Genomic DNA, 13,767 nt, shown 5'->3' on the forward strand with positions numbered 1-13,767 from the left:
CAACAACAGGTTATGATCAATTATAGCAAAGGCTGCACTGAAATCTAACAGTACAGCTCCCACAATTCCCTTATTACCAATTTTTTTTAACCAATCATCAGTCATTTGTGTCAGTGCAGTACATGTTGAGTGCTTTTCTCTATAAGCATGCTGAAAGTCTGTTGTTAATTTCTTTACAGAGAAATAGCATTGTATTTGGTTAAACACAATTTTTTCCAACAGTTTGCTAAGAGCTGGCAGCAAGCTTATAGGTCCGATGTTCGAACCAGCAAAGGCCGCTTTACCACTCTTGGGTAGCGGAATTACTTTGGCTTCCCTCCAGGCCTGAGGACAAAGACTCCTCTTGGCTCAGATTAAAGATATGACAGATAGGAGTGGCTTTAGAGTCAGCTAACATCCTCAGTAGCTCTCCATCTAAGTTGTCAATGCCAGGAGGTTTGTCATTATTGATCGATTACAATCATTTTTCCACCTCTCCCACACTAACTTTACAATGCTTTTCTTTCATTATTTTTTTTTTTATGCATGAGTACAATTCCTCTCTGTTCGTTGTTGGCATTTCCTGCCTAAGTTCGCCCACTTTGCCATTGAAGTAATCATTCAAATAATTGGCAACATCAAATGGTTTTGTTATGAATATAAGCCATCTGATTCGATGAAAGATGGAGTTGAATTTGTCTTTCTGCTCATAATTTAATTTAAAGTACTCAAGTTTTTTTCCATCATTCTTTATATCATTGATCTTGGCTTCATAATTTAGTTTCTTCTTCTTTTTGTTGAGTTTAGTTACATAATTTCTCAATTTGCAGTAAGTCAGCCAGTCAGATGTGCAGCCAGACTTATTAGCCACTCCTTTTGCCCCATCTCTTTCTACCATACAGTTTTTCAATTCCTCATCAATCCATGGAGCCTCAACAGTTCTAACAATCAGTTTCTTAACAGGTGCATGTTTATCAATAATTGGAAGAAGCAATTTCATAAATTCATCAACTGATGCTCCTCATTAATCACATCAGACCAACCCATATTTTTAGCATCATCCACATAAGAGTCACAGCAAAATCTTTTGTATTGTCTTTTATACACTATTTTAGGCCCAGCTATTGGAATTTTGGATTTCCTGGATATAGCTACTACATTGTGATCTCTGCATCCAATGGGTATGGATGTAGCTTTCGAACAAAGTTCTACAGTATTAGTAAAAATGTGATCACTACATGTGGATGATTTTGTTCCTGTAGTGTTTGTAAACACCCTGGTAGGTTGATTAATAACCTGAACCAGATTACAGGCACTGGTTACAGTGAGAAGCTTCCTCTTGAGTGGACAACTTAATGAAAACCAGGCAATATTCAGGTCTCCAAGAAAGTAGACCTCTCTGTTTACATCACATACACTATCAAGCTATTTCATACATATTATTTAGATACTGACTGTTAGCACTTGGTGGCCTACACCCCAAAAGAAAAGTCTTTAGATGAGCCAAGTGATCCTGCAACCACAACACTTCAATAACACTTGACATAAGATCTTCTATAAGCATTACAGGGAGATGCCTCTGAATACATACAGCAACACCTCCCCCATAAGCATTCCTGTCTCTTCTATAGATGTTATATCCATGTATTGCTACTGATGTATCATCAAATGAAGTATCTAAGTGAGTCTCAGAAATGGCTAATATATGAATGTTATCTGATGTTAGCAAGTTACTGATTTCATGAACCTTATTTCTAAGGCTACGTATATTAATATGGGCTATTTTCAGCCCTTTCCTGGGTAGCTTATCAGAGATAGACATAATACTGAAAAGAGCAAACAAAGCAAGAGAAAAAAATATACATTCAGCTGTCCATTAATCAATTTGTGTGTGTGTGCTGCGGGGTTGAAGCTACGAACCCATAGGCTTGGCTCTGTCATCCCTTCCAGGCTTCTGGGAGGGAAGGGGGACAATGAGCCTGTCATAGCGGATGTAAGCAATGTCCCCATGCACTCTGGCAGCTTTCATGGCTGGGATCAGTTCTTTCCTCTTCTGGCGCACAGCTTCAGGATAGTCCTCGTTGAGGAAGATATACGTTCCTCTCAAGTTCTTGGCTCTTTCCAAAACAGCTACCTTGTCCTTGAACCTCAGGAACTTGACCACTATCAGCCTGGGCCTTTCCAGTCCTGTGGGCGCACTCCACCTCAATCGTCCTGTGGTCCATCTTCAATTTCTCAGAGATCATTTCCCTCACTTTGTCCGCGGACTCCGTCCAGGTCTCGTGGAGATTCTGCAATTCTGTCCACAACCGTGTTGTTTCGCCTTGATTGTCCCTCGAGAAAGTCTAATTTATCTGTCATTGTTATCATGAATTCACACACAGAACTGATGTCCTCTCTCAATGACTTACAGATTGCTGTATCTTGCCGATCTCCTGTTTCAACTCATTGACTCACCGTTCTACTCATTCAGCTCATCGTAGGTTATGCTGTTACTCCTTGCAGTTCCAGACAGGGCAGGTCACGGGGAAAATTGAAAACAACAAACAGCAGGGATCTAGACAGCCACAAACCCGGGACAATCTGCGGTCCCAGCCACAATGGCTAACCGCGTCACGGGCTGCGTTCAGGAACCTTGCTGGCTTGATATGCAGCTAGCTAGCAGCTGGGCTAGCTGCGACGCCAAATAGCTCCTCAGACCTGTCCTTTGTCGGCAGGATCACCGGAAAAAGACAAGCAGTCCCAGAAACTGATGCCAATTGCGTCGCGAGATCCAAACTAAGAAGCTACAATGGCAAGAAAAAGTATGTGAACCCTTTGGAATTGCCTGGATTGCTGCATAAATTGGTCATATAATTTGATCTGACTTCATCTAGGTCACAACAATAGACAAACACAGTCTGCTTAAACTAATAACACACAAACAATTATACGTTTTCATGTCTTTATTGAACACACCGTGTAAACATTCACAGTATAGAGTGGGAAAAGTATGTGAACCCTTGGATTTAATAACTGGTTAACCTTTGGCAGCAATAAACTCAACCAAATGTTTTCTGTAGTTGCGGAACAGACCTGCATAACGGTCAGGCGGAATTTTGGACCATTCATCTTTACAAAACTGTTTCAGTTCAGCAATATTCTTGGGATGTCTGGTGAACTGCTCTCGAGGTCATGCCACGGCATCTCAATCGGGTTGAGGTCAGAAATGACTGGACCACTCAAAGGTGTATTTTCTTCTGTTGAAGCCATTCTGTTGTTGATTTACTTCTGTGTTTTGGGTCGTTGTCCTGTTGCATCATCCAATTTCTGTTGAGCTTCAATTGGCGGACAGATAGACTAACATTCTCCTGCAAAATGTCTTGATAAACTTGGGAATACATTTTTCAGTCGATGATAGCAAGCTGTCCAGGCCCTGAGGCAGCAAAGCAGCCCCAAACCATGATGCTCCCTCCACCATACTTTACAGTTGCGATGAGGTTTTGATGTTGGTGTGCTGTGCCTTTTTTCACCACACAGTGTTGTGTGTTTGTTCCAAACAACTCAACTGTAGTTTCATCTGTCCACAGAATATTTTGCCAGTAGCGCTGTGGAACATCCAGGTGCACTTTTGCTAACTTCAGACGTGCAGCAATGTGTTTTTTTTGGACAGCAGTGGCTTCTTCCGTGGTGTCCTCCCATGAACACCATTCTTGTTTAGTGTTTTACGTACTGTAGACTCGTCAACAGAGATGTTAGCACTGTGCTCTTGCAGTCATCTTTGCAGGACGGTCACTCCTAGGGAGAGTAGCAACAGTGCTGAACTTTCTCCAATAATAGACCATTTGTCTTGATGAACATCAAGGCTTTTAGAGATCTCTTTTGTTCGAGGTATGGTTCACATCAGGGAATGCTTCTTGTGAATAGCAAACTCAAATTTTGTGAGTGTTTTTATAGGGCAGGGCAGCTCTAACCAACATCTCCAATCTTGTCTCATTGATTGGACTCCAGGTTGGCTGGCGCCTGACTCCAATTAGCTTTTGGAAAAGTCATTAGCCTAGGGGTTCATATACGTTTTCCAACCTACACTGTGAATGTTTTACACGGTGTGTTCAATAAAGATATCAAAACTTAGAATTGTTTGTGTGTTATTCGTTTAAGCAGACTGTGTTTGTCTATTGTTGTGACTTTGATGAAGATCAGATCAAATTTGACGACCAATTTATGCAGAAATCCAGGTAATTCCAAAGGGTTCACATACTTTTTCTTGCCACTGTAGATAGCGACCACAAACTTTCCAAAACACTTAAAGACAACAAACTTAAAAAATTTAAAAAATTTAAAAAAGGCAAACTGAGCTCTTCCTCGTTCTGAGTGCGGGCCTCAGTTCATCTTTCAGTCACCCACGTGGGTATATGCTTCTAAAAACCAATGAGGAGATGGGAGAGGCCGGACTTGCAGCGCTTTGAGCGTCACAAATAGAACCAATTTTCTATTTTAGCGCCTGGCCATGCAGACACTCGCTGACGCCCGCGAGCAGTGTGGGTGAAATGATTGATTAACATGTATGTGTACATTTATTTTGCAACGCGCGTGACGTGTCTGGTCAGCATGTTAGTCTGTTGTTCTGTATGACTGTCTCACTATCACTTGACTATATTAATGCTAACAGACACTCTCTCTCTTCCTATCTTTCTCTCTTTCTCGCTCTTTCAATTCTCTCACTCACTCACCTACTCTTAGCTGTCTGAGGAACTGCAGGGTAAAAGTGCCAGTGAAGAGATCAGCGAGCTGCTCAATCTACTGGCTAAACCCCACGTCAAGGTAAGACGCACACAAACACGCACACACTATTTCTCTCACTCTCTATCTCCCTTACCAACTTCACACAGATCACACCCCATCCTTCTACATGGTACACAGAACACACCCAGTCACTCCACACCCCATCCTTCTACATGCTACACAGAACACACCCAGTCACTCCTTATTCCAGCCTTCTACATGCTACACAGAACACACCCAGTCACTCCTTATTCCATCCTTCTACATGCTACACAGAACACACCCAGTCACTCCTTATTCCATCCTTCTTCATGGTACACCGAACACACCCAGTCACTCCTTATTCCATCCTTCTACATGGTACACAGAACACACCCAGTCACTCCATACCCCATCCTTCTACATGCTACACAGAACACACCCAGTCACTCCATACCCCATCCTTCTACATGCTACACAGAACACACCCAGTCACTCCATACCCCATCCTTCTTCATGGGACACAGAACACACCCAGTCACTCCATACCCCATCCTTCTACATGCTACACAGAACACACCCAGTCACTCCTTATTCCATCCTTCTTCATGGTACACAGAACACACCCAGTCACTCCTTATTCCATCCTTCTTCATGGTACACCGAACACACCCAGTCACTCCTTATTCCATCCTTCTTCATGGTACACCGAACACACCCAGTCACTCCTTATTCCATCCTTCTTCATGGTACACCGAACACACCCAGTCACTCCTTATTCCATCCTTCTACATGCTACACAGAACACACCCAGTCACTCCATACCCCATCCTTCTACATGCTACACAGAACACACCCAGTCACTCCATACCCCATCCTTCTACATGCTACACAGAACACACCCAGTCACTCCATACCCCATCCTTCTACATGCTACACAGAACACACCCAGTCAATCCATACCCCATCCTTCTACATGCTACACAGAACACACCCAGTCACTCCATACCCCATCCTTCTACATGCTACACAGAACACACCCAGTCACTCCTTATTCCATCCTTCTTCATGGTACACAGAACACACCCAGTCACTCCGTACCCCATCCTTCTACATGCTACACAGAACACACCCAGTCACTCCGTACCCCATCCTTCTACATGCTACACAGAACACACCCAGTCACTCCGTACCCCATCCTTCTACATGCTACACAGAACACACCCAGTCACTCCTTATTCCATCCTTCTACATGCTACACAGAACACACCCAGTCACTCCTTATTCCATCCTTCTTCATGGTACACAGAACCCACCCAGTCACTCCGTACCCCATCCTTCTACATGCTACACAGAACACACCCAGTCACTCCGTACCCCATCCTTCTACATGCTACACAGAACACACCCAGTCACTCCGTACCCCATCCTTCTACATGCTACACAGAACACACCCAGTCACTCCTTATTCCATCCTTCTTCATGGTACACAGAACACACCCAGTCACTCCGTACTCCATCCTTCTTCATGGTACACAGAACACACCCAGTCACTCCTTATTCCATCCTTCTACATGCTACACAGAACACACCCAGTCACTCCTTATTCCATCCTTCTACATGGTACACAGAACACACCCAGTCACTCCTTATTCCATCCTTCTACATGCTACACAGAACACACCCAGTCACTCCTTATTCCAGCCTTCTACATGCTACACAGAACACACCCAGTCACTCCTTATTCCATCCTTCTACATGCTACACAGAACACACCCAGTCACTCCTTATTCCATCCTTCTTCATGGTACACCGAACACACCCAGTCACTCCTTATTCCATCCTTCTACATGGTACACAGAACACACCCAGTCACTCCATACCCCATCCTTCTACATGCTACACAGAACACACCCAGTCACTCCTTATTCCATCCTTCTACATGGTACACAGAACACACCCAGTCACTCCATACCCCATCCTTCTACATGCTACACAGAACACACCCAGTCACTCCTTATTCCATCCTTCTTCATGGTACACCGAACACACCCAGTCACTCCTTATTCCATCCTTCTACATGGTACACAGAACACACCCAGTCACTCCATACCCCATCCTTCTACATGCTACACCGAACACACCCAGTCACTCCTTATTCCATCCTTCTACATGGTACACAGAACACACCCAGTCACTCCATACCCCATCCTTCTACATGGTACACAGAACACACCCAGTCACTCCATACCCCATCCTTCTACATGCTACACAGAACACACCCAGTCACTCCTTATTCCATCCTTCTACATGCTACACAGAACACACCCAGTCACTCCTTATTCCATCCTTCTTCATGGTACACCGAACACACCCAGTCACTCCTTATTCCATCCTTCTACATGGTACACAGAACACACCCAGTCACTCCATACCCCATCCTTCTACATGCTACACAGAACACACCCAGTCACTCCTTATTCCAGCCTTCTACATGCTACACAGAACACACCCAGTCACTCCTTATTCCATCCTTCTACATGCTACACAGAACACACCCAGTCACTCCTTATTCCATCCTTCTTCATGGTACACCGAACACACCCAGTCACTCCTTATTCCATCCTTCTACATGGTACACAGAACACACCCAGTCACTCCATACCCCATCCTTCTACATGCTACACAGAACACACCCAGTCACTCCTTATTCCATCCTTCTACATGGTACACAGAACACACCCAGTCACTCCATACCCCATCCTTCTACATGCTACACAGAACACACCCAGTCACTCCTTATTCCATCCTTCTTCATGGTACACCGAACACACCCAGTCACTCCTTATTCCATCCTTCTACATGGTACACAGAACACACCCAGTCACTCCATACCCCATCCTTCTACATGCTACACCGAACACACCCAGTCACTCCTTATTCCATCCTTCTACATGGTACACAGAACACACCCAGTCACTCCATACCCCATCCTTCTACATGGTACACAGAACACACCCAGTCACTCCATACCCCATCCTTCTACATGCTACACAGAACACACCCAGTCACTCCATACCCCATCCTTCTACATGCTACACAGAACACACCCAGTCACTCCATACCCCATCCTTCTACATGCTACACAGAACACACCCAATCACTCCATACCCCATCCTTCTACATGCTACACAGAACACACCCAGTCAATCCATACCCCATCCTTCTACATGCTACACAGAACACACCCAGTCAATCCATACCCCATCCTTCTACATGCTACACAGAACACACCCAGTCAATCCATACCCCATCCTTCTACATGCTACACAGAACACACCCAGTCACTCCATACCCCATCCTTCTACATGGTACACAGTCAATCTTGCATCCGTGCGTTATTTCTCCCGTCTCCCTCCAACAATGACATCACATCCTAGCTGTGCTTTAGGTTCTGTCTCAAATGGTGCCCTATTCCCTATATAGTGCATTACTTTTGTCCAGGGCCCTGGTCACTATAAAGGGTATAAGGCGACATTTGGGACGCATCCATAGGTTCCACAGGAGGTTGGTGGCACCTTAATTGGGGAGGACGGGCTCCTGGTAACGGCTGGAGTGGAGTTAGTGGAATGGTATCAAACACATGGTTTCCAGGTGTTTGTTGCCGCTCCATTCCAGCCATTAGTATGAGCCGTCCTCCCCTCAGCAGCCTCCTGTGTCCTCTATGATACATGACTTCTCTGTTCCTCCACAGGTCAGCCAAATGATATCACACCAACGGATACAGCACTTCTTCAAGCTTTTAAAGGCTTATTTCTTATTCTCTCCTTTTAACAATTCTCTGGCTGCTGTCTCTCTCTTGTTAGACGTAAATCTCAAACGTTAGATGATCATGCAGACCGCAGGTGTGTGTGTTTGTGTGTGTGTAAATGCAGGTGTTTGTGTGTGTGTGCAGGTGTTTGTGTGTGTGTGCAGGTGTTTGTGTGCGTTTGTGTCTGGTGAGAGGTTTGGAGAGACACCCTAGATATGACTCAGGCCGTCACACTGTCAGACAGACAGAACGTTGCCAGAAAAACAAATCTTGGAGCTCTGCCTCTGTCTCCATCATGTCAAACAGCAGGACGGAGAGAGAACAGTTACAAGATGAATAGAGTCAGATGGACCCCCTCACACTGAACATCAGGGGAATCCTGTGTGTGTGTGTGTGTGTGTGTGTGTGTGTGTGTGTGTGTGTGTGTGTGTGTGTGTGTGTGTGTGTGTGTGTGTGTGTGTGTGTGTGTGTGTGTGTGTGTGTGTGTGTGTGTGTGTGTGTGTGTGTGTGTGTAAATTCATCATATCTGCAGTCTGTCTGTTGGAGGGAGTGCTGCCTGCTTCACTATGCTATGGCTTCGTCTCAAATGGCTCCCTATATAGTGCCTTAGACTCTGGACAAAAGTAGTGCACTATATAGGGAATAGAGTGTCATTTGGGATATAAAAAATATCTCCAAAGGGACGTGCCAAAGGAGACTCTCTTCTGCCACGGAGCGTGCCGGTGTCAGGACATTAATTGGGTTTTGATAGAGTTTGCAGGTTTTACGGCCCAGCATCGAACCATCTCAGGGGAGCTCTCTCTCCTCGTAGAAACTCATCGTTCACTAGGGCCGACCGCTCCGGAGGAAGGAAAGATGAGAGACTGAGACGGGGGAGTGGTCCGAGCATTGCACGCACGGGGACACACACACTCACATACTGCCTCCGCCTGCTCGGTGCTGCTAAGTAGGGGCCTCTCCCCTGTCTGTCTCTCATCTCTCCTTCCCCCGGAGCGGTCTGTTCATAGATACCCTAGTGTACACACACTGACACGCATGCATGGACACACACACTCCCCCTATCTCCCCCTTCCCCTCCCTCTCTCCACCCTGGCTGGTGTCTGTATGGTTTGGGCCTGGTACACAACGCTGCCGGTCGGATAGTTTTAACGCTCCCTGGGTAAACCGTCACGACGACGGTCTTCTAGTTTCAAGCAGCAGAAGCACTCGGTCACGATAGATTAACCTCAGCAGCAGCTAGCCAGAGTGCTGGGGAACGGTGGACTGTGACACATTCACTGACTGACTGAGGTTTGGAAGCCGTCTGATTTGAGTGGCTAGTTCCCTTCCTCCTCCTCCTCACTCTCTGTCTGTGTCTCTCCCTCCCCCTCCTCACTCTGTCTCTCTTGATGGCTGAACAGAGATGTGTCCGTTCTACTGGGGCACCGACACCTTCCCAGGTCCATGTAAAACACAATCAGCTGGCTGGGCTCTGAATGGTGTCTCTGTGTGATAGTAACTGTCACTCTCCATTATGGCTGAAAGGATCCATTCCTAGGGCAGGACATAAATCACAGCGTTTTAAAAGTGCTTTTCTACGCACACACGCATATACACACATACACACTCACCCCCCTCCCCTCCTCTCTCTCCCGTTATGATTCCCAGATGAATAAACAACCCCTGCCCATATTAACCTCCTCAGAAACACTAACGTTGATAGTGAGGAAAGTGCCAATTATGACGGCTGTCTGTTTCCGGGGAGGAGGGGGGGGGGTCTCTGCCTCTCTGCCTACCACATCGTTGGGCCAGGGACTTCAGAATAAGAATCTCAATTGGCACCCTACTCCCTACATAGTGCACTACTTTTGACCAGGGTCCATAGGGTTCCAGTAAAAAATGGGGAAAAGGATGCCATTTGGTCCGCAACTCAGGATACATCCGAGACCGGGCTCGCCCTGCTTTCAGTACTTTGAGAGCCTGGCGGTGTTTGTGTTCATTAGACATAATAGGGATCCTATAAAAACAGATCACTGAGCTTGTCCAAATAAACCTCCTGGTCATTCCTGGCATCTAGCGCTCATTAAACTGGGCTTGTCTGTTGCAGAGTCCTTTTTCATCCTGCAGAGGCAGACAGTGCTAGGCTGGCACTTAACCCACTGCTCCAGAGCCCTGCTGTGCTGTGTTCTGTTGTGTTCAACTCTGTTGTGTCCCAAACGGCACCTTGTGCCCTGTGGGCCATGGTTAAACGTAGTACACCATATAGAGAATAGTGTTCCATTTGGGACTCAAGCTCGGTCTCGCCGTAACCCAGGCTGTATAGGAGGCCCAGCTCCTGCTCCAGCTGAACCATTCAGTTCCAGCAAGGATATCAGCTCTACATTCAATTAGGAGACACATACATGAACACACACACACACACACACACACACACACACACACACACACACACACACACACACAGACTCTAAAACATAACAGGATCTGCTCACTGTCGTTGACCCAGAAAAATGCTTCCATGCTGCCCTGTGTGTGTGTATGCGTTCGTCTCTGTGTGTGTGTTTCTGTGTGTGTGAGTATGCGTTCGTCTCTGTGTGTGTGTTTCTGTGTGTGTAAGTATGCGTTCGTCTCTCTGTGTGTGTTTCTGTGTGTGTGAGTATGCGCGTCCCTGTGTGAGTGTGTCAGCAGCCACCACAAGCCAGGGGTCTGCCCTGCCTCTCTGCCATGTGCTACCTATTAGCCTGGTGCTGTTGATGCTAGTCTCTGCTTGTGATGGGGAGTTTTTACAAGACATTACCGGCCAGGCTGTTACGACCTGTCAGGGGACAGGAGGTGGGGTGAGTGTCAACTAGGACCTGACAGGGGAAGTGGTGGGCATTGATGAGTGGATAGGGATCCAACTGCGGTCTCCAGACTTCCTGATGTTAGAGAGGGAGTATGGTAACCTGAGACTAGTAAGGATGTAGAGGAAGCAACACATGGCAGGTCAGTCGGATAAAGGATAGTGAGTAGGGGTTCGCTATGAAGAGTCATACGAAGGCGTACACACACACAAGGAAACCGAGAGTGGAGGGGGAGCCCTGTGAGGCCTGAGGTGAGCTGGGTTAACTTAAGGAAGTGATGTTGCGGTAGGGTTGGTCTGTTCCGTGGTTGAAGCAGGAACAAGCTGTGATTGGCACGTAGTAACAGTCCTTGGTGTTCTTGAGGAACCAGATCAGGTGTTGTGGTGACACCTCACCAGGGCGGCTGGGGACACTGAATGTGTCCGTCCGTTTGTCTGTCTATCCTCGGAGCCCCCCCAAAAAATACTCCGCTCGCGATACAATGCCACATTAAACGTTTTCTCTAGCCTCCCAAAAAGAGAAGAAAGGAGACAAACGGATAAAAGAGATGTGGCCTTAGCAAATCACGAGAAAGAGAGCGTTCCTCTGAAAATATTTGTACTGTAATATTTTATTCAGCTCTGAATGGAGCACGATCAGGTGCAGGCTGCTTTAAAACACTGGCTAGTAGAATCAGTGAGTCGGTTATGAGAGAGGGAGGGATGGAGATGTTTCTGGACCGTAGGGTCATAGAATGAAGGAGAAGAGCAGTCCTGTGTGTATCTGCTGCTGATTAGCAGATAGACTCAGACTGACTCCCAGTGGAGCTTGGGGCACATCACACCAGTTCTCTTCCTCCTCTTTCTCCTTTTCCTCTTCCTCCTCTCTCCTCTTTCTCCTCTTCCTCCTCCGTCTCCTCTCATCTGGTCTTCTTTAGGAACATCTTGAACGCTGTAGTGCAGTGTGCGCCCATGTCATAAAACAGACTGCTCCTCCCCTCCTCTCTGTCCTCCTCCTCTCTCACCCTCCTCTTTCTGGCAGGTGACTGGACAATGTTTTTTATTTCGTGGAAAAAACGGCGCGTTTCCAGCAGCATTTGGAGAGGACACAGAGCCGTTAAATAGTTTGAAAAATGACTCTGAATGCGATCATTCTCGTCTGTGTCGTCCCGTTTCTTCTCGCTCTGCTGCTGCTTGTGAGAGTGTGAAATATGTGAGGCGGCTGAGAACTTCATTACTTTGCTCCTCGCTCTGTCTGTTGCTGAACATCAGCTAAGCTAGCGTTCCCGTGGGAGCAGTCCCGACACACACACACACACACACACATACACACACACACTGGTCCTCCATTCCTCTGTCCTCCTTAACATCCCCCATGATTCATAGCGTCTCAGCGCGACCTCGGGACGAGCGGCGCTAACCTCCTTTAATCAGGAAGATCTATGAGCAGACTATGAGCCTTAATGGCAATTAACACATGTAGATAGAATAACGGGAGCTTAACCAAATCAAATCCATCATCAGGTACTTGAGGCAGGCACAGCCATTCATAATGTTCAGAGGAGGGACTTCCTCCCTTCTTTGTTTCTGTCTGCCTTTTCTCTCGCTCTAGTTGAAAGGGCCTCTGCGTATTGTAGGAGTTCTCTGTAGTTTGGCTGTATGCTGTTGTTAACTGCACATTGTCTCCGTGTAGGGATGTAGGCTTTGTGTCGTGCATGGTAACGCTAATCCTTCTCTTTCCTCTCCCTCTGCCCCCTCTATCGCTCTCCTCCTTTATCCCCCTCTTCTTCTCCTCCGTAGAGTCTTCTGTCTGTCCATGACACGGTGGCCCAGAAGAGTTACGACCCCGAGCTGCCTCCGCTGCCCGATGACATCGATGATGACGAGGTCTCAGTGAAGATCATACGGCTGGTCAAGAACAAGGAGCCTCTCGTAAGTCCCTCTCACAACTCTGGCCACAACAACAACGTGTTCCCTGTGTTCTTCAATGACCAATAGTCAGTGTGAGATGGTGCTACTCTGTACCTGAAGTCTGCAGAACCAGATGAGACCACTCTGTAACATTACTGGACTGGTACTCCCATCGTTTCTGTGTACTGTTCTGTAAGTCAGTCTGGCCCATGAACAGTATCTGGCTTGGTTTCCTCCCTTGTGGTGTTCCCTCATGGCGCTCCCAGCTCACGTCCGCACGGCGATGTCTGACCCCAGCAAGAGCATCAGTAGCAGCAGCATGGACTGTTGCATCCCAAGTGGCATCCTATTCCCTACATAGTGCACTACTTTTGGCCAGAGACCTATGGGCCCTGTTCAAAAGTGGTGCACTGCAAAGAGAATAGGGGGTAGTTTGGGAGGCGGCCGTGGTTTTGGCCTTGTTCCCTTTCTCACTCTCATCCTTTACTTCCTGGGTGGCTGCTCCAGTTCCTTCTCTCCACTC

At 46.8% G+C, this 13,767-nt stretch overlaps 1 protein-coding gene across 1 annotated transcript in view; it reads left to right on the plus strand.

Annotated features, from left to right (window-relative positions):
* The window catches only part of LOC120027661 (MAGUK p55 subfamily member 7-like), a 160,843-nt gene that overhangs the window by 130,518 nt on the left and 16,558 nt on the right, over positions 1-13,767 (plus strand). Inside the window, exons 7-8 of the mRNA XM_038972655.1 lie at positions 4,702-4,782; positions 13,134-13,265. Coding sequence (XP_038828583.1) covers positions 4,702-4,782; positions 13,134-13,265 — 213 coding nt within the window. The remainder of the gene's footprint in view (positions 1-4,701; positions 4,783-13,133; positions 13,266-13,767) is intronic.

Source organism: Salvelinus namaycush, chromosome 33 (genome assembly GCF_016432855.1).
Source record: "Salvelinus namaycush isolate Seneca chromosome 33, SaNama_1.0, whole genome shotgun sequence".
Taxonomy (NCBI): Eukaryota; Metazoa; Chordata; class Actinopteri; order Salmoniformes; family Salmonidae; genus Salvelinus; species Salvelinus namaycush.